The sequence below is a fragment of the Dipodomys spectabilis genome, unplaced genomic scaffold (genome assembly GCF_019054845.1).
Source record: "Dipodomys spectabilis isolate Male_0828 unplaced genomic scaffold, ASM1905484v1 ptg000411l, whole genome shotgun sequence".
In the NCBI taxonomy this organism is placed as follows: domain Eukaryota; kingdom Metazoa; phylum Chordata; class Mammalia; order Rodentia; family Heteromyidae; genus Dipodomys; species Dipodomys spectabilis.
Genome location: NW_024871088.1, coordinates 469,583 through 497,248, shown reverse-complemented (window position 1 = coordinate 497,248; position 27,666 = coordinate 469,583). Strand labels below are relative to the sequence as shown.

Below are 27,666 nucleotides of genomic sequence, written 5' to 3'. Positions count from 1 at the left end.
GGCAGTCAAGAAGTGAAAAAGACTGAATAGAGTTGACACATGCCTTCAATTTTTAGCAAAAAAGTATGATCATGTCTGAGACTGAAAAGGGAAGCATACTTAGTATACTGAGAGGACTAAGTGTGATACTGAATGACTGCAAGAGAACCAAGTGAAGAAAGAAAGAGTTCAGGGCTGGGAAGGTGGCTTAGTGGTAGAGCACTTGCCTTGCATGCCTGAGGCCCTGGGTTTGATTTCTCAGTACCACATAAGCAAAAAGAAAAAAAAAAACCGGAAGTGGCGCTGTGACTCAAGTGGTAGAGCACTAGCCTTGAGCTGAAGAGCTGAGGGACAGTGCCCAGGCCCAGAGTTCAGGCCCCACGATCGGACCCAAAAAAAAAAAAAAAGAGTTCAAGGCCCAGTACTATCATGAAAGTGAGAGAAAAAGAACAAAAAAAACCCATACACTTGTGTGGGGCTCATATGCATGGAGCTTGCAGGAATGGCAGTTCTTTTGTGAGTTGTTAAATAGTAAAGACCTAGGACACTATTGTAGGTCACTGTAGACTTTATAGTAGACTTGTTTTACTTTTAGTGTTTTATTATTTATTTGCTGGTACTGGAGCATGACATCAGGGCCTGAGTACTTCAGTTTTCCACTCAAGGCTGGCACTCTGCCTCTTGAGTCACAGCTCATTTTCTAGCTTTTTGGTGGTTAACTCTGAGTCTCATGAGCTTTCCTGCCCAGCTGGCTTCAAATAGTGAACCTCTAGCCTTCTGAGTAGTTAGAATTATAGACATGAGCCATCAGTGTTAAGCATGACTTCATTAAAAAAATATAGAGCCAGATGCCTGTGGCTCATGCCTGTAATACTAGCTACTCAGGAGGCTGAGATCTGAGGATTGCAGTTCAAAGCCAGCCTGGACAGGAAAGCCCGTGAGACTCTTAACTCCAATTAACCACCAGAAAACTGGAATTGGCGCTGTGGCTTAAGTGGTAGAATACTTCCCTTGAGCTGAAGAGCTCAGGGACAGTGCTTAGGTCCAGAGTTCTAGCCCCACGACCTAAGAGGGTTAATGTATATACATACATACATATTATTATTATTATTATTATTTTGCTGGTTGTGGGGGCCTGAACTCTGGGCTTGGGCAGTGTCGCTCAGCTCTTCAGCTCAAGGCTAGTGCTCTTACCACTTGAGCCACAGCACCACTTCTGGCTTTTTCTGCTTATGTGGTGCTGAGGAATCAAACCCAGGGCCTCATGCATGCAAGGCAAGCACTCTTATCACTGAGCCACCTTCCCAGCCCCATATATATAATTATTATTAGGATGTTGTATCATAGGGATTACGTTTCGTAAGTCAGGTAATTGAGTACATTTTTGGGTTTTTTTGGACAGTATCACCCCTTCCATTGCTTTCCCCCAGTTTCCCCCTCCCATTCCTGCCTACAAATTGTGTAGTTCATTTTCCACATAATGACCTCTTCTTTTTTTCCTTTCCCTCCCTCCTTCCCTCTCTCCCTCCCTTTCTTCCTTCCTTCCTTTTTTTTTTTTTTGTCCTGGGGCTTGAACTCAGGGCCTAGGTACTGAGCTTTTTTTGCTCAAAGCTAGTGTTCTACCACTTTGAGTCATAGTATGAGTTTTGGTTTTCTTCTGGTTAATTGTAGATAAAACTCTCATGAACTTTCCTGCCCAGGCTGGCTTTGAACCCTGATATTCAGATCTTAGCCTCCTGAGTAGCTAGGATTACAGTCATGAGCCACCATACCCTGTGGAATTTCTGGGTGTTTTTGTTTTTTTGGCCAGTCCTGGGGCTTAAATTCAGGGTCTGGGCTCTGCTTCTGAGCCTCTCTGCTCAAGGCTAGCACTTTACCACTTGAACCACAGTACCACTTCTGGCTTTTTCTGTTTTTGTGGTACTGAGGAATCCAACCCAGGGTTTCATGCATGCTAGGCAAGCGCTCTACCACTAAGCCACATTCCCAGCCTGGAATTTCTGTTTTTATTGGATCTTAGCCAAAGAATTTTTTCCCTCAGTATTGGGATTTGAACTCAGGGCCTTGTACTTGGTAGGCAGGTGAAAATTGTGTCTTGCTTTTTGGCTGAGTCTGCTCGTACTTCAGTCCTCATACCTATCTATGCTTCCTAGGTAGCTGGAATATCAAGGTACATGCCACCACACTTAGGTTCATGTTTTATTTTCTGAATTGCAAAAGATTATACAAAGGAACAATTTAACATGTCCATCTAAATGTCCAGTACTTCCTGATCAGAGTCACCCCTTCTGTCATTTTCCCCCTCCTGTCTGTTCCTTCCCTCTAGACTCTGTATTTCTCACTTTCTTTAAAGGAAACACTTCAAACAATAAAGCCAGAGCTGGGTATCGGTGGCTCATGCCTGTAATCCTAGCTACTCAGGAGGCTGAGATCTGAGGAGCACGGTTCAAAGCCAGCCCAGGCAGGAAAGTCTGTGAAACTTTTTTTTTTTTTTCCTTTGGATCCAGTCGTGGGGCCTGAACTCTGGGCCTGGGCGCTGTCCCTCAGCTCTTCAGCTCAAGGCTAGAGCTCTACCACTTGAGCCACAGCGCCATTTCCGGCTTTTTTCTTTTTGCTTATGTGGTGCTGAGGAATCGAACCCAGGGCCTCATGCATGCAAGGCAAGTGCTCTACCACTGAGCCACCTTCCCAGCCCTGTGAAACTTATCTCCAGTAAAACGCCAGAAAATTGGAAGTGGTGCTGTGGCTCAGGTGGTAGAGTGCTCACCTCTAGCTGAAGAGCTGAGGGACAGTGCCTAGGTCCAGAGTTCAAGTCCCACAACTGACAAGAAAAATACAATAAAGCCATTCTCTATTAATTTTTTTCCTTTTTCTTTTTGTGCTGATCCTGGGGCTTGAACTCAGGACCTGGACACTGTTCCTGAGCTTTTTTGCTCAAGGTTAGCACTTGAGCCACAGCTACACTTTCAGATTTTTGGTGGTTAATTGGAAATAGGAGTCTTTTTTTTTTTTTTTTGGTCGGTCATAGGGCCTGAGTTTTGGGCAAGGGCGCTGTCCCTGAGCTTTTCAGCTCAAGGCTAGCACTCTACCACTTGAGCCACAATACGACTTCTAGCTTTTTCTGCTTATGTGGTGTTGAGGAAGCGAACCCAGGGCCTCATGCATGCAAGGCAAGCACTCTACCCCTGAGCCATCTTCCTAGCCCCATGGAGATAGGAGTCTTGTGGACATTTTTTGCTTAGGGTGGCTTTGAACTGGGATTCTTAGATCTCAGCCTCCTGAGTAGCTAGGAATGGAAGCATAAGCCACTGGCACCTTGCATTCTTTATTTCCTTGAATTACAAAATTATTCTTCATCATAAGCAGATATAAACAAAGCTCTTCTCTCATTTTTCAAACAGTAGAGAAATGTTGGACTGGGCGTGTAGCTCAGAAGGTAGAGTGGTTATGTAGTACCATACGCAGAAGGCTTTCAGTTTGATACCCAACTTTTCCCCTCCTTGAAAAATACAAATAAGAGAAATACCTAGTTTTGCCTTCTCTATGGTCTTGTCTCTAGAGAGAGCTACAGGTAATAGGGATGTTTAATCTTTTGTGTGTGTGTGCCAGACCTGGGGCTTGAACTTGGGGCTTGGACACTGTCCCTTAGCTTTTCCATTCAAGGATCGTGTTCTATCACTAAGTCATACCTCCAAATTCCAGCTTTTTACTGGTGGTTAGAGTCTCATGGACTTTCCTGCCTAGTCTGACTTCGAACTGTGATTTTTCAGGTCTCAGTCTCCTGAGTAGGTAGTATTCCAGGGATACCAGCACCTGGCATAAAAAATTTTTTTAGCATTCTGGTTGTGCAAGGGAGGGTTTCATTGTGACATTTTTCTTTTTCTTTTTTTTGGGGGGGGGAGGTCCGGTCGTGGGGCCTGAACTCTGGGCCTGGGCGCTGTCCCTCAGCAATTTAGCTCAAGGCTAGCACTCTACCACTTGAGCCACAGCACCACTTCCGGCTTTTTTCTTTTTGCTTATGTGGTGCTGAGGAATTGAACCCAGGGCCTCATGCATGCAAGGCAAGCGCTCTACCACTGAGCCACCTTCCCAGCCCCTGTGACATTTTTTCATACATGTAACAGTTATACAGTATATCCTGACCAAACTCACTCCCTCCAACACTCTCCCTCAAACAATCCCACAGGTATATTCATATTCTATGTATATGTGTGTTAGAATCTGTAAATGAGTGAAAATGTGATGTTTGGCTTTTTGAGCTTGGCTTATCCTGGCAACATGTTCATCTCCAGTTCCACCCACTTTCCTGCAAATGACATGATTTCCTCCTATCTCAAGGAGACTAAATCAATATAAATATATAAGGTAGATAACTTGCACACCTATAGACTCTTCTAGTTCTTACCAGTTTGTAGTATTCTGTTATACGTAGACAGTCATTGGTTAGATAATTATCTGTTTTTTTCCCCCTAATACCTGGGTTTGAGTCAGGGCCTTGAGTTTCAGCCATACCTCCAGGTCAGCTTTTTACTGGTTATTTTGGAGATGGCATCTCATGAACTTTCTTGCCCAGACTGCCTTCAAGTAATCCTCTAGATCTCAGCCTCCTGGGGAGCTAGGACTATAGATGTAAGCTACCAGCATCCAGCCTCTTTGCCTTTTTAATTTTTTTTTTAAATTTTAAGATTACATCTCTTCATTGTCCACACTGTTCTTGAACTTTTTTTTTTGGTCGGTCATGGGGCTTGAACTCTGGGCCTGGGTGCTGTCCCTGTGCTCGTCAGCTCAAGGCGAGCGTTCTACCGCCTGAGCCACAGCGCCACTTCTGGTTTTCTGTTGGTTTATTGGAGATAAGAGTCTTACAGACTTTCCTGCCCGGGCTGGCTTTGAACCGAAATCCTCAGATCTCAGCCTCCTGAGTAGCTAGGATTACAGGTGTGAGCCACCAACGCCTGGCTGAACTTTCGGCTAAAGGGATCCTCTTGCCTCCCCCTCAGTGTACTACTATACACTATAAAATTTTTACTATAGAAAATCCAGGATCGGGATGGGAAGGTGGCTCAGTGGTAGAGCGCTTGCCTTGCATGCATGAGGCCCTGGGTTCGATTCCTCAGCACCACATAAGAAAAAAGCTGGAAATGGCACTGTGGCTCAAGTGGTAGAGCGCTAGCCTTGAGCTGAAGAGCTGAGGGACAGCACCCAGGCCCAGAGTTCAGGCCCCACGACTGGACCCAGAAAAAGAAAAAGAAAATCCAGGATCTATCTCTCATTTCTAGCCGATGGCATATTCTGTTCCTTTAATCTTCTTAACATTGCCACTGGTGTACCCTGACATCTTACTGTTCCTGAACATAGCAGGGGTCTACCAATCTCCCTATAGGGCCTGGCTTGCTGCAAGCATGGCTTTTTTTTTGCCCATCTTTGGGCTTGAACTCAAGGATTGGGCGCTATCCCTAAGCTTTTTTTTTTTTTTTTTGTCTAAGGCTAGTGCTTTACCACTTGAGCCACAGCTCTACTTGTAGATTTTTAGTAGTTAATTGTAGATAATTACAGACTTGCCTGCCTGTGCTGGTTTCAAACTTCAATCCTTAGCTCTCAGCCTTCTGAATAGCTAGGGTTACAGGTTTGAGACACTGGTGCCCGGCTAGGGAACATGCTTCTTGGGCCCACTGATAAGTACCTCCATTTAAAGAAGCTCCTTGGTGACCTCTTTCCAGCAAAGCTTGTGTGGCACTGCTTTATACCTCCCTGTGTCCATTACCTATAGGTTAAATCATATGTACTTCCAACTTGAGTGTTGGGGTTTCATTCCTTAAGATGTATTTATGTTGGTCTGAACTCTTTCAGCTATGTTAGAAGCATTCAAAGTATTCACAGCAAATATCTGGGCTGCTGGGCTGCTGCTTTCAGAAACCATGTTACAGGGATGGGAATATTGGCTTAATGGAAGAGTGCTTGCCTATCATGCATAAAGTCTAGGTTCATTTCCTCAGTACTACAACAGAAAACGCTGGGCGTGGCACTGTGGCTCAAGTGGTAGAATGCTAGCCTTGAGCCAGAGAAGCTCAAGGACAGTGCCCATACCCTGAGTTCAAGCCCCAGGACTGGCAAAAAAAAAAAAACACCCTTTGGATTTTTTTTGGGGGGGGTCCAGTCATGGGGCCTGAACTCTGGGCCTGGGTGCTGTCCCTCAGCTCTTCAGCTCAAGACTAGCACTCTACCACTTGAGCCACAGTGCCACTTCCGGCTTTTTTTTTTCTTTTCGCTTATGTGGTGCTGAGGAATTGAACCCAGGGCCTCATGCATGCAAGGCAAGCGCTCTACCACTGAGCCACCTTCCCAGCCCTACATTCTTTTTATTTGAGACAAGGTCTCACTACAGAGACCACAGACTGGTTTTAATGCCCAGGCTAACATTGAACTCTTCTTCCTCAGCCTCCTGAATGCAGGGATTGCAGATGTCTTCCACTACACTTGACTTTTACTTGTACACGTTGTTTTAAAATGGGACCCATCATTAATAATCATACGCATGCCTGTATGGAACATCAGAAATGATATCTCTCCTTTTACTAAGTCAAATCTGTTTATGAGTATTGTTTTGTGGGGTCAGCAAACTTTTCTGCCTTGCTCTGCATAAGATGTTCCTGGGGTGACCAGCTTAGAGGCATGGTTCAAGTGGTAAAGTGCCAGTTAGGCAAGCAAGCCAAGTGCGAGTATGAGCCCCAGAAAAGTACCTGAGTTATTCCCACAGAAAGACATTGAATAATGTAGTATAGCACTTAGTGCATAGAGTAGGTGTTAGGCTAGAAGGATGCCCAAATTCCCTGGGAGCACAGCTGGCAGCATATGCCTTTACCTACTTGGGGTGTCTGCTCTTGGGTGTGTAGCAGCACAGGAATTACAAGTCAGGAAGCTTGCATTTCTGTGATGCCTTTTTAACAGCTGGATGGCTTCGGGTAAGCAACCTTCTCCTCTTAATCTAAGTATTCTTATCTGTTAAACAGGGTTTATCTGAAACTCGGCTAGCTACACCACCTCACCTCTGAGAGTGCCTACTTGGATTGTGTAGTTCTTTTTGTGTGTGTGTGCTTATGTGCCAGTTACTGGGGCTTGAACTCAAGGCCTGAGGCTATTGCTTTTTTCCTCTGAAAGGTAGTGCTTTGCCATTTGAGCCACAGCTTCAGTTCTGGCTTTTTGCTGGTTAACTGGAGATAAGATTGTCTCAGAGCCAGAGCTGGTGGCTCACGCTTGTAATCCTAGCTACTTAGGAAGCTGAGATCTGAGGATCATGGTTCAAAACCTGCCTGGGCAGGAAAGTCCATAAGACTCTTATCTCTAATGAACTATTCAGAAAAAGCCAGCAGTGGTGCTGTGGCTCAAGTGGTAGAGTGCTAGCCTGAGTTCAAGCCCCAAGACTGGCAAACAAGAGTGTCTCAGGTTTGGTGACCTGGGCTGACTTTGAACTTAGACCCTCTGATCTCAGCCTCCTGAGTAGCTAGGATTACAAGTATGAGCCACAGGTGCCCAGCTTGTTTGGCATTCAGGAGAGACTACCAAGATTGGAGTCTAGTTCCCAGTCCTGGTTCAGATTCATGTTCTTTGTGATAGCAGAAGCTGTTAATATGAATAGTTTTCAGCCCACTTTTGGTCTTTCCATGTGTATATAATCTGTGAACTAAAGTTGTATTTTTTCCTATTAGTATTGGTTTAAGTCTAAAGACTAATCTCCCAGTCCCTTTCATATCTCTGAAGATGAGTATAATTTGGTAGCACATATTTATTGAAGGAACTTTTGTGTGTGTGCGCGCGCGCATGCGTGCACGCGCATGCATGCGCGTGCTGGGCATGTATTGGGCGTGGAATTAAATCCAGGGCTTTCCTCAAGTTCTCTGCCCCTCATATGTATGTGCTTTACCTGGTCTGATTTTCTTTGGGCCTCCTAATCCTATTTAGAATGTGCTGCTCTACTTACCTATTTCCTTTCTATGTTTATGTACATGTCACTGTGAGAAGCTGGCTCAGTTCCTAAACATGCATACATCCTGATTGATAGGGTAGATTGATCTGGAGAGGCAGGGGACAGGGCAGAGTATTCCAGAGTTAAAATTTTCTAGGTGAGGAGCTGAAGGTGGTTCAGTGGTAGAGTGCTTGCCTTGCATGCATGAGGCCCTGGGTTCAATTCCTCAGCACCACATAAGCAGAAAAAACAAAAGCCGGAAGTGGTGCTGTGGCTCAAGTGGTAGAGTGCTAGACTTGAGCTGAAGAGCTGAGGGAAAGCACCCAGGCCCAGAGTTCAGGCCCCACGACCAGACCCCCCCCCAAAAAAAAAAAATTCTAGGTGAGTAATAGCCAAGTATTTCAATAGCACTGTATCATAGACTAATAATCATCAAAGGTGTTATGGGATGAAGTAGAACAGGATAGCCTAGAAGCAGGCAGACTTTGTAAAAGGTCTTTATTCATGGCCTGAATCAGGGCAATAGTAGCAGGAGTCCAGGGTGGGAGACGGAGCAGGTGGTGCATGGCACTAGTGGCTGGGAGGTTTTACTCTGAGCATATTGAATGTGAGGAATTGGTTTCTTTTTTTTTGGTCGGTTGTGGGGTTTGAACTCGGACCTGGGTGCTGCCCCTCAGCCCTTCAACTCAAGGCAAGTGCTCTACCACTTGAGCCACAGCACCACTTCAGGTTTTCTGGTGGTTTATTGGAGATAAGAGTCTCATGGACTTTCCTGCCCAGGCTGACTTTGAACCTCAATCCTCAGATCTCAGCCTCTTGAGTAGCTAGTATTATAGGTGTGAGCCACTGGTGCCTAGCAGGAATTGGTTTATTGTTGGAAAGGGAAGCAGCTTCATCAGTAGGTGAGGTCTAGGGATGTAGTTCAGTGGTAGAGTGCGTGTGTAACAAGAACAAGGTTTTGAATTCTATACCCAGCACTGCAAAAAAAAAAAAATTGAGATGAATCCAGGGTGAGCTGCTCATGGGATCTGCCCAGGATCTCAGAGACAGCAAGGAAAAGTATAGTAGGGCCCAGGAACGGGTGTGTGTGTGGGGGGGGCATGCCTCAGGGGACAGGAAAGCAGGATTGGGCATGTTGAAGGGAAGAAAAGCCTAGAAGATGCAGAAAGGGAAAGGAAAGAGGGAAGGGAAAAGAAAGATGGAGGGTCAGTCATGGGAGAGAGAACCAGATCTAGGGAAAAGCCTGATGAGTAGCACCAGCTTCTAGTTGGGGTCAGGACACATGGAGGTTAGACCCTGCTTTACCCCTGTGTTTTGCTGCTGGTGGCAATTGGGATAGTGGGAAGAGTTCAGGTTCAGAGCCAAAGCATTTTGGGCTTTTACCTGCTTCTGTTGCCTATTAATACAAGACTTTGAGGCACTCTCCTACTTCTTGGATACTTGGGGATACCTTTCTTTTCTTTTTTTTTTTTAAATTTTGGGTCCAGTCATGGGGCCTGAACTCTGGGCCTGGGCGCTGTCCCTCAGCTCTTCAGCTCAAGGCTAGCGCTCTACCACTTGAGCCACAGCGCCACTTCCGGCTTTTTTCTTTTTGCTTATGTGGTGCTGAGGAATCGAACCCAGGGCCTCATGCATGCAAGGCAAGCGCTCTACCACTGAGCCAACTTCCCAGCCCCATGGGGATACCTTTCTTATGAAGTGTGCCACATTTAAGAACAACTGCTTCTGCCTTATCTTATTCTCATGTGACACCCCTGCTCCCCAGTCCTGTGGCGTTTTATAGTGGAAAACACATAAGTGTTCAGTTCAGTAGCATCACAAACATTCCTCTACCATGGTCTCTAGAACTCTTCCCTCCTGTAAAACTAAAACCCGGTACCAGTAACACAGCCTGTGGTCCTACCCTTCCTCAAATCTCTTTTCCTTAACCACTGCCATAACAGGGACCACCACTACCCTATGCAGATCCAGTCTGGAACTTCCCCAATAGTTTTGCTACCACTAGCTGCCTTTCTGACATGTCACTTTGGACATAGGCTTGATACACAGATCCTTAGTAATAGGATCCCAATGGCCTCTGCTTTAGTGTCTGCACTATGGGCCAGCCACATGGATCTACTTGGGGAGACTGAGTGGTATGTTCCTTTCTCTGAGTGTATATGGAGCCTCTACCTTGGACTTCCTCTATTCTTTCTGGTACAGCTAAGTTGGCCTCTATGTTGCCTCTGAGCTTTCCTCTGGACATTGCTCTAAGGCCTACCCAAGTTACTTACTGGTCTTAAGACCTATCCTCAGAAGTCCCAGGGAAGCCAGCATACTCAGCTATGAGGAGCAGTGACATGGGCTCTTCCCTTTTGGTCTGGTCAGCTTATACTAAACAATTAAGGGGCTGCTAGAATCTTTGCTGCCTGAAAAGGCTGGTATGGATCCTGGTCATAGCTCTAGAATGGCAATATATCTGTATTGAACTTGTCAAGCTGTCATGCCAGACATGTTAGTTTGGAATCCTAGTTTTCCAAGTCTTACAGGTAATGACAGTATGTGAAGATTTGTGTCTTGGCCTCTGCAGGGGATTGTACTGTGAGGAGCTGCTGGCTGATGCTTGCAGTCTTTTTGTATCATCATCCCATTCTTGTTGCCTTGTCCTTTTTTTTCTTTTTTTGATTGGTCAGCTTGAACTCAGGGCTCTTTTGCTCAAGACTAGTATTCTACCACTTTGTAACACAGCTCCACATCTGCTTTTCTGGTAGTTAATTGGAGATAAGAGTCTCACAAAAGTCCTGTTGACTGTGATCCTCAGCTCTCAGCCTCAGGACAGCCCATGACCCTCCCCCTCCTCCCCCCTCCTCCTCTTCCATTCCTCCTCCTCCTCCTCCTCCTCCTCCTCCTCCTCCTCCTCCTCCTCCTCCTCCTCCTCCTCCTCCTCCTCTTCCTCCTCCTCCTCCTCCTCCTCTTCCTCCTCCTTCTCTTCCTCCTCCCTCTCCCTCTTTTTGGTGTTCATCCTGGGGCTTTAACTCAGGGCCTAGGCACCATCCCTGAACTGCTTCTTTTTTGGCTCAAGGCTAGTATTGTACCACTTGATCCACAGCTCCACTTCCAGCTTTTTGGTATAATTGGAAAGAAGAGTCTCACAGACTTTTCCTGCCTGGGCTGGCTTCAAACCAAGATTCTCAGATCTCAGTCTTCTTAGTAGCTGGGATTATAAGTGTGAACCACTGGCACCCAGCCTTGCCACTGCCATTGGTGTCTTTTGAGCACAGATAGCTAGGGTCCTTTCCTTATGAGAAAAAGTATTTGGCTTGTTCAACTATTTGTGCTTTCTTATAGAGCAAATCTTGAGTGAGATAGACCAGCACTGTCAACAGAATTTTCTAGAGCTGTGCAGTACCATGTGGCTGAGCACTTGAAATTTGACCAGTGTGACAAAAAAGCCCTGAGTTTTAATCTCAGTTTCAGCTTAAAAAAGCCACTTGTGTCACTTAGTAAATTATATTGGACAGTATAAGTCTAGAGCAGTGGTTCTTAACTGGAGCCAGTTTTACCCCCTACAATGGACATTTTGTCCATATTTCTAGACATTTTTGTTTGTCACAATTAGGAGATGCTGCTAAACAGTATACAATACACAGGAAAGCACCTTTAGCAACCAATGTTCTGACCACAGATGTCAATAGTGCTGAAGTTGAAAACCTGTGGGCAGAACTTCACATCTACTACCTTCTCTGTGACAGATACGAGAGAATAAACTGCTGCATAGACCGAAAATGAGGTTTGACCATAGGATAGGAGGGCCCAGAAGGCCCCAGAGAAGACAATAAGCCCCTTTCCCCATTAGGCAAGCAACAGACATATCCTAAGCCAGTATGTACTAATCCATGAACCAGTGCTAGGATGAGTTGAAGCTGTACCCTGTTCTCAGTAGGGGCATGGAAGGTTGGTGCAGGTAGCATTGAGCTAGCAGTGATTCCTAAGTTAGTCTGTATCTCTGGTTGCTTCCCTCATCCTCCAAGCACAGCTTGTCACTAGTGGCTGGACCAGCTGGGACTATAACCCCTGCCAGCTCCTTGAACTGGAGAATGAACTTGCTGTGAAGAAAGGGGTTAGGCTAAGCAATGATCAGCTCAGACCAGAAACTTGCACATTTACTTGCAGCCTGTTCTCAGTACCTCCAGGTGGAGCTATGGATCAGGGTCAAGCCTCTCATTTGACAGCTTCCAGGCAGGTGGAAATTGGAGCTATGCACTCTTCCTTTTGGACTTTGTGTCTTGAATGTTGGTAGGCAGGAACTGTCTACCACTTGAGCCACACTCCTAACCCTTTTTCTGGCTCTTATTATTTTTCAGGATCTTGATTTTTGTCTGGGCCATTTTGGACTGTAATCCTACTATTTATTCTTTTAAAAAAATTAGGGTTGGGAATATGGCTCAATGGTAGAGTGCTTGCCTAGCATGCATGAAGCCCTGGGCTTGATTTCTTTTTTTTTTGGGTCCGGTCGTGGGGCCTGAAGTCTGGGCCTGGGCACTATCCCTCAGCTCTTCAGCTCAAGGCTAGTGCTCTACCACCTGAGCCACAGCACCACTTCCAGCTTTTTTTTTCTTTTTGCATATGTGGTGCTGAGGAATTGAACCCAGAGCCTCAGGCATGCAAGGCAAGCGCTCTACCACTGAGCCACCTTCCCAGCCCTGGGCTTGATTTCTTAATACGACATAAACAGAACAAGCTGGAAGTGGTGCTGTGGCTCAGGTGGTAGAGTGCTAGCCTTGAGTAAAAGAAGGTTAGGGACAGTGCTCAGGCCCTGAGTTCAAGCCCCAGGATTGGCAAAGAAAACAAAATTTTCAACTTTTTTTAGTGGGGCTTGAAGTCTGAGCCTGGGTGCTTTCACTTAGCTTTTTTGCTTAAGGCTAATATTCTCTCACTTGAGCCATAGCTCCATTTCTGACTTTGTGGTGGCTAATTGAAGGTAAGTTTCTCAGCCTGGCTTTGAATCTTAGTCCTCAGCTCTCAACCTACTGATTAGGCATGAGCCATCAGTACCTGGCTTATTTATAATTACGTAGATGAGATGACAGGCAAGCGCCATTGGGCCCAGGTTTTTCTTGGTTGAGGTTGGGTCTTGTGAACTTTTTTGCCAGGATAGGCTTCTTGCCAAGACAGATACCCTCCTGTTCTCTCCCTCCCAAGTAGCTATGATTATAGACATGAGCCATCACACCTGGCCTGCTAAGTGTCATACTAGAGAGTGCCTTTCTGGGGCTCTTGTTTACCAGCTCTTGTCTGCTAGAATATTATGGATATTATGGAGCCCTTCTAACCCACAGGGTACAGACCAGCCAGACCCTTCTGGAGTGAGCTGTTCTGTTTAGCCTTTTGGTCAAACCTGCTTTTTGCCAGCAATCAGCTGTGAGGGTAGTTCATACTTGTGTGATAGAAAGCTTGTGCTCAGTGGTCAGAGGAGCTAGAGTTGATGTGTAAGGTGGAGCTTGTGACAACCACAAGAGCAGGTAGGAGTCAGTGTTATAGCCTGTCCTTTGCCTGCTGATGTGCTCTGGCCATGCTGTTCTTTCTTCCGGCTTGGCCAAAGGTCAGAATGGTTCATAGTGACTATGACAGGCAGGTTGACATGGTAAAAGTATGGCTTGGAATCATTCTGGGATTTGGATTCTGGTTTAATTACTAGCTAGGTATGTGACCTGAAGTAAGTCACTTCACCTTTTCTAACTTTTTCCCCTGTCCTTTGAAGCAGAGATGGGGTATAGGTATCTCTGCTTTATCATATCACATTCTCAATGCCTCCCATAGTGCCTCCCATGCAGGAGATGGTATTTAGTACCCAGTAGGTATTATCAGTCTGTGGTGATAGAGATTGGTAGAATTTTTTTTCCTCTTGTGTAGGTGCTTGGCCCACCTTACATGGTGTGATTCAGTTAGTGACTCTGCTGTGTGGTCAGGACTGTGGACTGCTGCTGGAAAAGGTTGATTAGGATGGAGTGCAGATTTTGGTCTTCATGTCTCTTAGACTCTCTCTCTCTTTATCCATCCATTTCTCCATTGGCTGCCACCCTTCTTAAGAATACATACATTAGAAAACCACTTCAGATGTAGGCATCAGGGAAATGACTGAAAACTCCATTGATTTCTAGTTTCTGTAAGCCAGAGTGTCGTTTGGAGGCTTAGTCTTCCACTTAGCTGGGCTTTGAGAGGTTCCCTCTGAATGCATCCCACTGGCTTCTTTCAAATACAGGGACTATCTTGCCCAGTCTCTTAATTTAGGCCAAGGTAGTTTCTCCCTTACACTCTAAGAACAGTTAATGAACTCTTTTGGAACTGGATGCTGAGCAGATGAGTCTCCCTTTCCTCATTTCTTCAAAGCCTAAAGCCTGGCACTGGTGATTCGTACCTATAATCCTGGTAATTCAGGAGGCTGAGATCTGAGGATTGCTGTTCAAAGCCAGGGCAGATACATCTGAGAGACTTATCTCCAGATAACCAGCAAAAAGCCAGAAGTAGAGATGTGGCCCAAGTGGTAGAGCACCAGCCTTGCAAAAAAGCTAAGTAAGAAGCCGGGCGCTGGTGGCTCACGCCTGTAATCCTAGCTACTCAGGAGGCTGAGATCTGAGGATCGCAGTTCAAAGCCAGCCCAGGCAGGAGAGACCGTGAGACTCCTGTCTCCAGTAAACCACCAGAAAACCGGAAGTGGCGCTGTAGCTCGAGTGGTAGAGCGCTCGCCTTGAGCTGAAGAGCTGAGGGTCAGCCCCCAGGCCCACAGTTCAAGCCCTGCAACCGACAAAAAAAAAAAAAAGCTAAGTAAGAGCAAGAGGCTCAGAGTTCAACCTCTGTAGCAGCACACGCACCAAAAAAAGCCCATTGTTCTGGCAGGATTCCCTTTTTCTGAGTCCTTCTGGGTGGATCTGATTTGGGTGGGAGGAGACTGGTATGTTCCCACACAGCAGTGTCTATAACTATCTTTGTGGTTTATTTCTCTCCCTGGGCTGGAAACTGAACTTCTCAATCTCAGTTCAGTGCATTTCAAGGGAGGACCATGTAGCTGAGCTCATTTTTAAAAAATAATTTTGGTGGTTCTCCAAGAGCTCTGAGCACCATTCTCATCCTCCTGGAGGTACTTTTTTTCTCTGATTCCTTGATTCAGTGCCACATGTACCTAGCAGTGTCAGCTCCCACCTCTTACTGCTGCTAAAGTTACTTTTCCAGGAGCAAGTGGGTTACCAGAATGTTTTAGTTGTAGTCAACTACTCACACATTGTCTCTTCCTATGTTGTCTGACCTTCTTTTATTTATTTTTATTTTTTTGGTCTGGTTGTGGGGCCTGAACTCTGGGCCTGGGTGCTGTCCCTCAGCTCTTCAGCTCAAGGCTAACGCTCTACCACTTGAGCCACAGCGCCACTTCTGGCTTTTTTCTTTTTGCTTATGTGGTGCTGAGGAATCGAACCCAGGGCCTCAGGCGTGCAAGGCAAACGCTCTACCACTGAGCCACCTTCGCAGCCCATTGTCTGACCTTCTTTAGTTGCTTTCCACCATCTACTTTACCCCAGACCACTCAGATAGCATGTTTCAAGAAAGAACCCTCCCCTGAAACATAGGTCAATCATAACACTCTCTTCACCTTAGGGTAGGAGGATGCTACACTCCTCTTTTTTGTCATGGGACTTGAACTCAGAGCCTTGGTGCTATCCCTGAGCTCTTTTGCTCAAGGCTAGCACTCCACCACTTTGAACCATGGCTCTACTTCCAGTTTGAGCGCCAACTAATGAAGATACGGGTCTCATTGGGGATTTTTCTGCCTGGGCTGACTTTGAACCACGATCCTTAGACATCAGCCTCCTGAGTAGCTAGGATTATAGGTGTGAGCTGCTGGCACTTGGCTGCTGCACTCTTCTTGATCTTTTGCTGACCTCTGCCTTTGGGACAGCTGGGATCTAGCCCTCATTTTCTATAGCTTCTGTGTACCTGAAGGCTGAAAGGAAGGCTGAACAGCTGTGCTGAAAGGGACTTGGGGAGTTCTTTTAGGGTGACCTTTCTTGGGTCTTTCTTGGTAGCTTTCCAAGTCCTAATTGACTCTTCCTTTTTCGGAGCTTCCTTGTTTTCATGGCTATAAGCTTTTGAGGATAATAGTCCTATGCTTTGCTTGAAGCCTTTCCTGGCTCTTGGTATCTCCCAGGTTGACCACTTTTCTTTCCACTATAGAGGCATATTTACTTTGCTTCCTAGCTATGCTATGCAGCTGTCCTGGGCTGTGGTAATAGAGTCAGCAGGTGGCGCTGTGACAACAGGCTCTCACTTGAATGGGGGCAGAGACAGAAGAGCTTGGGTGCACAGCTTATGTCCACAGGGATGTTGTCTCACCTGAGGCCCCCTGAGGACCACAACATGCTTCTTCCCTACTTCCTGTTAAGCCCATGTCTTCATCCTGTTTGCTGAAAGGAGTATGTACAGACAGTTTGTGAAAAGTGCTCACTTGTGAGCCATGTCTTTCTCCACTTGATATGGTTGGCCCTGTTTCTCAAGAGTCTGGAGAGAGAGATTCTGTTTCTTCTGCCTTCTCTTGTTTACTCAACCTTTTAGAAAAGCATGATAGCCCTGCTCAGCATCCAAGAACATTTTACTAGGAATGCCAAGTTGAGTTCAGGTATTTGGGCCTGACATTTGTTTTCCAAGGACACATCTGGATTCCATTAGGTTTTGGTTCACTAGCCTTTTCTTCTGTCCTTGGATGCAGTTAGTATAGACACTGGGCCATTTTGTCAGTGACTATAACTTGAGGAGATTCCTTTGGCTCCTAGGTTCTCACCTGTGCTCTGTAAATGAATAGCTAAGAATAGTTAGCTGGGTGACACTCTAGGCAGGGTTTGTTAAAGCAGAGAATGATGGAACATAACGTGACAGGAAAGAACCTGTGCAGAGTTCAATTTTGCAGGTTGACATAGTTGAGCTATTGAAGCCTGGAAATTCTGAAGCTAGTCCTTGTTCATTAGGTGTCATGCTCAGCTTTGGGGCTACCCCATTGAGAGTGCCTAGAATGGTCTATGTGGGGTGGAGGGTCACTGAAGAGATTATCAGGTAGGATCTGGACAGGTGACATTAAGTGAAGGAGCAGTAAAATGTTCCAGAAGGCTGGCAAATTCTAGTGAACCCATGGCATAGGGTTTAGTCACTTTACTGGGAGCACAAGGGAATCTGGGGATGCAGGACAGAGCTTTAGTCTATCCCCAGCTCATGGTGGTGAATCACTTTTCCCCTTTGCCTTGTCAGCTGCCACCTCAGCCACAAGCCTGGCTTGCTCACCAACATGGGTCTGAACCAGTGCCTTCTCACTGCTGTCTACTCTTTCCTCTGTTGCTAGATAAACTGGTAAACGCTGTGTCTTCCTATATACTCCCATCTGCTGTGCCAGATCTCCAGGTGGACATAGGTGTAGCAAGAAGAAAGGGCAGGCTTGGGCCTGACAAGCAGTCTCAACACATTCCCTCACCTGTCAGAGAGTGCTTCCTATGCTGGGAGTGGGATGAGGTAATCTGTAAGGCCCCTTTTCATTGTGCCAGCTCTGAAGGCGTAGATATGAAATAAATGTACAGGACCAGCCTGAAGGCATTCATAGTCTTAATAGGGCATCCAGACATATGGACAAATGAGTAGGATGTATGGGCTTATAAGAACCACACAGCTGAATGGGGTATGCAAGAGGCCATCATAGGAGCTACAGAGGGTGCCTCCCTGACTAGGGATAGGCATTGGATCAGGAAAAGCTTTGTTAAGGGAGGTAATAATTGCACTATCTAGGAAGAACATCATAGCCCAGAGTACTAATGTGCAGAATGAGGCTTGGCATAACCTGAGGATAACAGTGCTTGGCATCACCTGAGCAGTGGCTTGACCAGCTGGCTCTGGTCTGCTCTAGGGTGATTGGGAATGCTGTATAGTTGCTGATGGGGGGGAAGCACTAGGCACTAGCAACAAAGATGAATAGCAGTTGTCCTGTTTAGTGTTGACATAGAAGGCATTGGATAGTGGCGTGGGCCAAGGGGCAAAGCAAGGAGGAACAGCATTTGAGATTGCTCCTGTGCCTGCCATCACTTGCTGTCATCCCAGGTGTAGTAAGAGCCTATTTTGGCAGGCTGTGGTAGGAATGTCTCTGGGGACAACAGGAGTCAGTGATCAGTGGGATAGGTAGTAGATAAGGCTGTTTTGAGATAAGATTGGCCAGATGAAAGTTCAGGGTACAGAGCAGATTCTCAACGAACAGAGTAACCTGTAACCAGGTAGTGGGAGAGAAGAGTCAAGGGACATCTTGAAGATGACTTGTCAGCAGCAACAGATGCCATCGAGTACATGTCCTGGGAGGACTCTAGGGTTATTGTAGGTTGGGGTAGTTAGGGTGGGTGGCACCAGTGGTCCTGTTGATGCCATGTTAAGGACAAGTCGTGGATGGGAGGGAGAGAGGTATTGAGAGGTTTGGTGTGGTGACTGTAGGAAAGAGGTTGTTGGGGGAAGACAGCACAGCAGGTAAAATTATGTACCCTTAGATGGGTTGGAGGTACAACTCCAACATCAGATGGTATGAAAGAACTGTTAGGACTGTGGTAGACAATGGGGGATGTCTGTCTTTGGAAGCCAGCCAGGCATTCCGGGAGGTAGAAAATGTTCATGACAGCCAGAGAAAGGGGAATCAGGACCTGGCTGGTAGAGGGGCCCCAGCAGTTGAATGCCTGAAAGCTGAAGGCCAGGAGTGAGGCTGAGCAGGGCCGTTATTGTGAGCAAGAGACTACCTAGGTCCTGCACTGGATTCTATAGGTATCCCAGTCTTATCTAAGAAACCCTAGTTCTCAGTAGCTGAGGAAGACTTGAGAGAGCACTGAGAAGAGCTAGACCCTTGCTACTCTGCTCTCGTTATCCTACCTTGGATAACTGAGACTGGCTGTAGACATTCCTTATCAGTCAACTTCCCAACCTGGTGGGTGTGAGGTAGTAACTCTTGGTCTCCACTCATCCTTGCTGGGTCCTGATGATGTCCACATGCCCCATCTCGACCAGCAGGTGGCACAAATACTCCCTCCCCCATTTCCAGCTGGGAGGAGGGGCCTCTTCCTCAATACCACAGAGACCTGTTTAGGAGCCAGAAGCTCTGTGCTGGGTTTTCTGCTAGTCACACTTGCCTTTCTGGCCTTTCCATGACTTCTGCTGCTGTGAATCAGGCCCATGGTTTCTCAGTGGTTCTTGGGATGCTTGGTAGCTCTACCTTCAGGGCTGTAGCCCAGTGGGGGGCAGGCTGGTGGGCAGCTGGGGGCTGAGACAGGGAAACCTGAGCCCTTAGCCACGAGGTCCCAGCTGCTAATTTTAGAGAGCACATGTCACTGGAAACTCTGCTCTCCTGCCAGGAATCAGCAGCCTGGTTCTCCCTGTGTTCCAGGGGCCCCTGGGAGCCTCACCCCAAACCAGGAACCACATGGGCACCTCCATCCCATAAGTATACTCCCCAAAGTGAATACCCTGGCTCAGGCAAGAAGAGAGCTTTCTTGCTCTGAGCTCCTCATCTCCTTGCCTGCTTGGGCCACAGGTGGGAATGGGCAAAGCCTACCAATGCCTGGCAGAACCAGAGAGGCCACCAAGGCTGTTGCTTCTCTTTCAGGCACTTTGGTTGAAGTTCCCTGGAGCAATTACTTTCTTCCTTTTCCCCCAGACCTCCACATATGCCTTGTCTGACTCTATAAGAGCTGTGGCTGGACTGGGCCCTTTTTGAGGCACGTGGAGAAAGCATCCCTTCATCTTGACTGAGTGAGCAGTCATTTTCTCAAGGCTGCAGGGAAATCCTTCCCTCCACTCCCTGCCATCCCATTCTTGCTGCTCAGGGACTAGCATCTGCTGATCCAGCTGCCACCTGTTTGCCTCTCAGCTGTTTTAGGCAGTGGGCACTTGGCCTTGAATCTTTTTCTTTCGCCTCTAGTTCAAGACCACCTCAACATGCGCACTATTATATAACGTGGGGCAGCTGGCTATGTGATGGTTTGGGAAAAGAAAGTTTCCTATCTTATGTCAGGACCTGGAATCTGTTCCCCAAAGAGTTGAGAAAGTATAATTTCTTTTTTCCTTTTTTTTTTTTTTTGTCAGTTGTGGGGCCTGAACTCTGGGCCTGGGCGCTACCCCTCAGCTCTTCAGCTCAAGGCTAGCGCTCTACCACTTGAGCCACAGCGCCACTTCTGGTTTTCTGAGTGGTTTACTGGAGATTAGAGTCTCATGGACTTTCCTGCCTGGGATGGCTTTGAACCATGATCCTCAGATCTCAGCCTCCTGAGTAGCTAGGATTACAGGCGTGCTGGCGCCTGGCTAGAGAAACTAGACTTTCTTAACTGTGGTTCTGAAGATAGGCTTTAGAGTCACACAAACCAGAGTTGAAATTCTAGCCACATCAGTTTCTGATTCTTGACTTTGAACATGTTACCTTCTGAGCCTCAGTTTCCTTCTCTGTTAAGTGAGGGCAATAGTAGTAACTACCTCATAAGATAGATATGAGAATTCTGCCTCGTATTATTAGCCGCCATTGTTCTTTTATGGAGGCAAGCCTGGCCTTGCAGGGAGGAAACTGCTGAGCCTTCTTTGGCATGTCCAGGCCCTGACCTGGAAAGTGAGCGTTCTAGGACCTCATGCCATCTTTAGTCTATGCCCTGGGTGTCCCCATGCTCCTGCTTCCAACCCCTCCCCAAGGCACCTTGCAGAGTCCAAGGGTGGCTGTTTGGGGGCATTGGCAGATGCCAGCTCCCAGGCCCCACCTTTCCTCTCATGTTGCCAGGTCTAGGCTGGAGGCAGGCTGGGGCAGGTAGCAGCCAAGGAGAGATCCTGCCAGCCACTTTGCTTTCTTGCTTCTTCTCACTTCTCCCTTTTTGTAAACAATTACAGCCTGCTTAGACGCCTGGTGACTCTCATCTCCCAGCAGGCCACACTGCTGGCCTCCAATGAAGCCTTTAAAAAGCAGGCAGAGAGTGCTAGTGAGGCTGCCAAGAAGTACATGGAGGAGAATGACCAGCTAAAGAAGGTGAGCCCACTTTCCTAACCTAAGTGGGATGCCTGGGCTGTTATTCCTCAGGGGCCACTGTTAGGTTGTCAGACTGGTACCTGTATGAGACTACTGCTGCCTGAAAATTTGGAATTGTGTAGAGGCACAAAGGGGAAGTTGTCATTGGGTGTATGTGGTGGGGGGTGCCCTCTGATCATGGTTACGTAGTAGAAAAAGGGACATTCTGTATCCATTCACTGCTTCCAGTAATACTGTGCCCTGAGGAGATATGTCATCATGAGCCTGGGCTCTGTGCTAGGACTCCTGGCATTGCAGAGATAGCCCTTCTCCAAAAGATTGACATCAGCCATACCTTCAGCAACATAAGGCTTATGTATCCCTCAGTTTAGAGAAGCAGAAACTGGGTTGTTGGCCAGACCTTGAAAGCTTGTCAGGAGGTGGGGTAGGTATGGGCCAAACTTTAGAAGGAGATAAATAGATTTGGAAACATAGGTAGGACACACTGGATAGGCAGGGGCAACTTTAGGGCTTATGGGCTACAGTGAACTGCTGGAGCCTGGGAAAAAGAAATAGTGGTTAGTGGTTGGGGTGGCTGACAGAGGTCCAGATTAGCAGCAAGTTGAGTCGTTGGACAAACCCATAAACTCCATAGAACTTTTTGAGTCTTGCTGGTGAGGAAGGAGGTAGAGCCAAGGGCCAGAACAGGCAGAATATGTAGTTTGTGAGCTGTAACAGGTGGCCCTCTGGCCCCCTCCTTTCTTCCAATGGCCAGTTACACTACTCTCTGGCCTTTGAGAGCAAGTAGTAGCCCATTGACATTTCTGATGGGGCAAGAGCAAGTAAGTGCCCAGAATAGATTGAGGAACCACAGCTTGGTGGATAGCACTGGGAGGGAGCCTTGCTTTCCCTTCTTACTGAGTAACCTGCCCTTTGACACTTTTTCCAGGGAATTACTGTAGATGGAGGCAAGTTGGATGTTGGGGATGTTGAGGCAAAATTGGAGGAAGAGAACAAGAACCTGAAGGCTGATGTGAAGAGGCTAAAGGATGAATTGGACAGCACCAAACAAAGTGAGGATTGCCCTCTTGTGTTGCCCCCTCCATCCCCGGGTTTAGAGCCTCCATTCCCACTACTGCTCCTCTTGTACCAAAGTGTGTATATATATTTTTTGTTTGTTTGTCAGGGGACTTGAACTCTGGGCCTGGGTGCTGTCCCTAAGCTCTTCAGCTAAGGCAAGCACTTTACCACTTGAGCCATAGTTCCACTTCTGGTTTTCTGGTGGTTAACTGGAGATAAGAATCTCACAGACTTTCCTGCCCAGGCTGACTTTGAACCTCAATCCTCTGATCCTCCTGAGTAGCTAGGATTGTAGGTGTGAACCTCTGGTGCCAGGCATGTACCAAAGTATTAATAGCACATCCTTTATGTGCAAGCTCAAGAGTTGAGTGAAAATACACAGAACCCTATTCTTCCACACCTAAATGTGGCTGAATTTAGCACATAACTAAGTGAGATGCAGCAGTTGAATAGGCCTTGGAGAAGCCCTGGCAATCATCTCACATGCTTTAGCATTGCTTACCCGGGGATGTTCCTGTTGAGAGGCAGACAGGGTTAGCCTTGTTGCCTTGGAGCTGAGAGCAAAAGGAGTGGGAATGGACATGAATTTATGTAGGTTTTTCGGGGTTTTTTTTTTTTTTTTTGGGTCCCGTCATGGGGCCTGAACTCGGCCTGGGAGCTGTCCCTCAGTTCTTCAGCTCAAGGCTAGCACTTTACCACTTGAGCCACAGCGCCACTTTCGGCTTTTTTGTCTTTTTGCTTATGTGGTGCTGAGGAATCGAACCCAGGGCCTCATGCATGCAAGGCAAAGCGCTCTACCACTGAGCCACCTTCCCAGCCACTTATGTAGGTTTTTCTAAGCTGTGAACTAATCTACCTTTCTTTCCCCATCCCTAGACATAAGCGCATTTAGCACTGTAGGCTTTAGCTGTTGCTACTCTGAAAATCTGCAAGGTATTGCTTTGAGACTGAGATTTTGCTCTCTGCCTCCCTAAAGGTCACCAGTAAGGTTTCCTTCATTTAATGACACCAAAGGGATCTTAAGTTTTTGTTTTGTTTTTCCTTCATATAGCTGTTTGGTCATCTCTTCATTGTATCCCTGCTCTGGACGTCTGTAAAAGCAGATGCACTTTATTTAGAAACACTGGATATTGCCTGTGCAACCTCATTTGAGACAGATTCAGGGCAGTTTCTCATGTTTTTAAGCCAGCAGGGTTTTTTTTTCCTACTAGTCTCAGTCTCCTGTCTTTATCATTTATATCATTTCCAGAGCTAGAGAAAGCTGAGAATGAAGCTCTGGCCATGAAGAAGCAGTCTGAGGGCCTCATCAAGGAGTATGATCGCCTGCTGGAAATGCACGCCACGCTTCAGGTCAGCTTCTTCCCTTCTTGTGTAGGTGTGGGTTAGAGCAGTATTTCTATATGTAGGGAACCTGCTTCACCCTCTTTGGGTCTTGTAAGAGTTCTGGGTTGTAGCAAGCCTCCTTCACTTCTAAGTCTAGGGCTAAAGCCTATCTAGTAGCCAGAATCTTTTTTCTCTTGTCAGGTAGTATGTGGCATAGCACTAGATAGCCAAGGTAGCCCTCAGCAGGTGACTATGTGTGCACTGGATCTTATCTTTGAGGAATTCCTCTTTCCAGGCTATATTCAGCCGTGAAGTATGATACCTAGTTAGGAATATACTTGGGTGAACCCTTGGGATTCGCTACTTGCCACCTCTCCTGTGGGGCTGGGGGGTGATGTGGGCAAAGCCTGAGGAAGATGAGGAGAAAGCCTCAAAGGGCACCCGTTAAGTAACAGATATTAATTGCTGCCCTTACCTGCTACCCAAGTCCTGGTGTGCATTCTTAGGCTAGTCTTAGAACTGCAGGCTAGCTAGAAGCTCAGATATTCTAGAAGTTGAGGAGGGGGAGAGCTAGTTAAGTACCCCTAAGGTCCACAGCTCTCATCGGTGTTTGATAGCTTGTTTGGACACCAGAGTGAACTAGGAAAAAGGGCCTAGTCCCATAGGGGTTCCTGCACCATTAGTGTGAAGGAGCTGAGTTTTGAGGGGAGCTGTGCAAGGTATACAAAGTTGAAAAGGGCCTGAGTTGGCACTTGAAAGCTGGTCAACCATGTGTTGGGGAGGAAGTCTTGTTTCTACTCTGACTATGGTAAAGGATTCCAGTTGTTCCCTTTTACCCCCAGAGCTTAGCCCACACTGAGATCCTAGCAATTCTGTCCTAGCAAGTGTTAAGTTCAGAGCCTTTCCTAACATAGGAAGGATCAATATTCACACTCGAGCAAGCTTTTGGGTGCTTTGGGTGGGGTGCCTTGCACACTTGAATATCTGTCATTTAGAGAAGGGAACTCAACTGGGCCTCTGGGCAATAGGGCTAGAAGTTAAAGGAGGTAGGCCCTGCCAACTTAACTGCTTTGTCCCTTTCCAGGCCTCGGTTGATGGTCCTACAGACAAGAAGGAGGAGTGAGGGACTGCCTCCTTCCCTGCCTGCAACCAGCTTCCACTTGGCCTGTGCTTGCTGTCCTGGAGGCCAATTCTTTCCCTTGATTTTTCAGTTCACTCCCCCCCATCCCCTTCCTTAGCTTGTTAGCTCATCATCTTGGCTCTTTTCCACTCTACCAGCATAGCACAGGGGGACCTGGTTGTCACTAATTTGCCATTGTTCTGCCTGACTGGGCCACTTCCACTCCTTTGAGTATGGCACTTGTGACCTGGCCAGTGTCAGAGCATCTTTTGTTTTACAATGTTGACATGTTCTCTTGTCCTGCAGGAGGCCTGTGAAGCAGGCTGACTTATTTCTTCTGCAGGCAATAAAAGTTATAATGCATACAAGATACTTGTGTACAACTGAGGCTACAGGGAGGATTCTTCCTTTTTCAAAACTCCAGAACTTCCAGAAAGGTGCAGCCAGGGCTCTGTGTGGCAACCCTTTTTTCCTTGAGTTTGGTTCCAGCTCTGGAGACGAGGGTCACAATTGCCTTCAAAGGCTGGGACAGGCCCCACTTTATACCTCTTGGGGATACCTCTTGGGGAGTATCTGTCCTGTCAGTCTTCCTGGGAATTGGCAGCTGTCCCAGAAGCTTGATAAACCAATAGGACTTCCTGGTGGCAGACATGCCTGCCTTCTCTAGGTTCCTGTTCATCACATTCGGGACAGATATAATGTGGCAGAGCGCCACCAGTCACTCCCTGCCCTACCCCCTCCTGAAGGTTTTGCAGTATAACCTCTGACTAATGCTGACTGGGAGAGGAGACATGCCCTTGGCACTGACCTAGAGCTGGCCCAGGGCAGAGTGAAGCAGTGGAGACATGCTGCAGAAGGGTCAGGGCCCTTCTACTGCCTCCAGCCCTGAAGACATAGAGTGTGGTCTTTCACTGGAACTGGCTTATTGACAGTTCCCCTGGTGGCTTCCTGTAGTCAGTCATGCATGGTCAGCCTGCAGCTGAGCTTCTCTCCAACACAGCACAAGGGCTCTGTCTTTGCTGAGGTGCTTGTCCTCTTCCCCTGCCCCCTGCAGGTTCTCTGCCACACCTATATGTGAGAATTCTGGGTGGAGGGATGGGGGAACAGACCAAAGGTGTGTGTCTCAGAATTGGGGTGACTCCTGAAGATTAATACTGGCCAGGTAGCTAATAGTCCACCCCAGCTGTTGTATCTGGGTCCAGGCCAGAAGCTGCTTTCTCAAGCATCCTATCACCTTTCCTAGCACTCAAGAGTATGGCTGCCTTTTAAGAAGTCCACACCTTTCCTAGCAGTCTAAGTGGTGCCCATGGGGGTGGAACATTTTGGTGACGCCTTCTGATTGCTATGCCAAGGGTTAGAGCTAGTCCACTTTTCCAGGAAGGAAACTCAGGGCCTCCCTGAGTTCACCCATGTGTGCTTCAACAGGCTAAAGTCCAGACAGCCACTCCTGCCATTCCACTCCAACCTTTGCAAAGCCCATCTCTGGCCTACTTTCCAGGGCATCCCCATTTAATGGGGAGAATGATAGGGATAGTCCTATTTTCTTTGTTTGCTTTCCCATTGTCCTCATTATACTTTATGTACCTTAAGGACTAAGATCACTTCTTTTGTTGATTTCCTGTCCTAACTGTTAGCAAGCAGGCAGATTCCCGAGTAAATAGCCCTACCTGCTAGTATCTAGTTCAGACGATAAACCCCCATGAGGTTGTCTTTTTGTGCTGTCACTGTTTTATGTGTCTTTGATAGCAATGTGACAGGTAGCTTGGAGGGCTTTTGGCCTGATGGGTAGAAGAATGGACCAGAGCTCTCATCTCAGGCAAAAGATATAACCGAGAGCTCGTCAGGGCTAGGTGTAATCCCAAAGGAGAAGGGATAGACTCTAATGGTTAACACTGGGGCTGCCAGCTCTTTCTGGAGGGCAGTTGTTTGGGAGCAGCTTGGTATAGGGGGGTTTGTGCACAGTGGGAAGAGTCTAGTGGACCCTTACTAAGGGCCTTTGCAGCTAAGAAAAGCTGAAGAGACTTATTAGCGGGCAAGTGTTCTGGAAGTGGCATTGACGTTAAAAGGGTCAGGGTTCTGTGGAAGGAGAAACACAAAGAAAAATTGGAGAATGCTACACAACAGAACTAGGGCTGCCTGGTCATAACTCCTGCCCAAGGTGTGACCTGCTGCATCTACAGATCTGTCTGGACTGACTGATCACTATTTTTTTTTCTTTTTCATTGTAACATACAACAAAATATCATTTTCACCATTTTTTTTGGCCAGTCTTGGGCTTGAACTCAGGCTCTGCTGTCCTGAGCTTTTTCATTCAAGTTTAGTGCCCTACCACTTGACCACTGCTCCACTTCTGGTTGGAGATAAGACTCACAGACTTTCCTGCCCTGGTTGGCTTTGAACCACAATACTCTGATCTCAGCCTCTTGAGTAGTTAAGGTTACAGGCATGACCCACCATTGCCCATCATTTTCAAAGGTATAGTTCAGTGACATTGAGTTGAGCACATTATTGTGCAACCATCACCCCTAACCCATTTGTAGAACTCATCTTCCCACACTGGAATTCTGTTCCTACTAAACATTAATAAGTCCTCATTCCCCTCAGCTCATGGTATCTACCCTTCTATTCTGTCTCTGGATTCAATTATTCTAGGGGCTTATATGTGGGATCATGTAGTGTTTGTCCATGTTTCTCCATACATTTTTTATTTCTATAAAGGTGATGTATGGAGAGGTTACAATTACATAAGGCAGATAAAGAATTCATTTCTTTTTGGACAGTGTCACTCCTTCCCTTGCTCCCAGTTTTTCCCTCCTGTCCCTACCGGCAAGTTGTATAGTTCATTTTCAACATAGTGTCTAGGGAATACTGCTGCTGCTGCATATATTCACCCTTTCTCCAATCATTTCTAGAAAGTGCCCCCTTTACTTTCCAAAAGACAGATGAACAAATGACAAAACAACAAAAAAAGCTTGTTTCCATTTCTTGGAGTTCATTTCGGTAAAAATATTTGTCCTTTTATGATTGCGTTATTTCACTTAGCCTCATGTCAAGGATCACTCATGGAACAAGACAATTCCTCCATTTTCTTTTCCTTTTTTTTTTTTTTTTTTTTTTGGGTCAGTTGTGGGGCCTGAACTCTGGACAAGGGTGCTGTCCCTCAGCTCTTCAGCTGTAGCCTAG

The 27,666-nt window shown here is 46.8% G+C and overlaps 1 protein-coding gene across 1 annotated transcript in view; it reads left to right on the top strand.

The window, feature by feature from the left end:
• Bcap31 (B cell receptor associated protein 31) overlaps positions 1-24,848 on the top strand; it is a 35,034-nt gene extending 10,186 nt beyond the window's left edge. The window contains exons 5-8 of the mRNA XM_042667540.1: positions 20,846-20,981; positions 21,910-22,033; positions 23,290-23,390; positions 24,448-24,848. Coding sequence (XP_042523474.1) covers positions 20,846-20,981; positions 21,910-22,033; positions 23,290-23,390; positions 24,448-24,486 — 400 coding nt within the window. The 3' untranslated portion in view covers positions 24,487-24,848. The remainder of the gene's footprint in view (positions 1-20,845; positions 20,982-21,909; positions 22,034-23,289; positions 23,391-24,447) is intronic.
• The last annotated feature ends 2,818 nt before the right edge of the window (positions 24,849-27,666 follow it).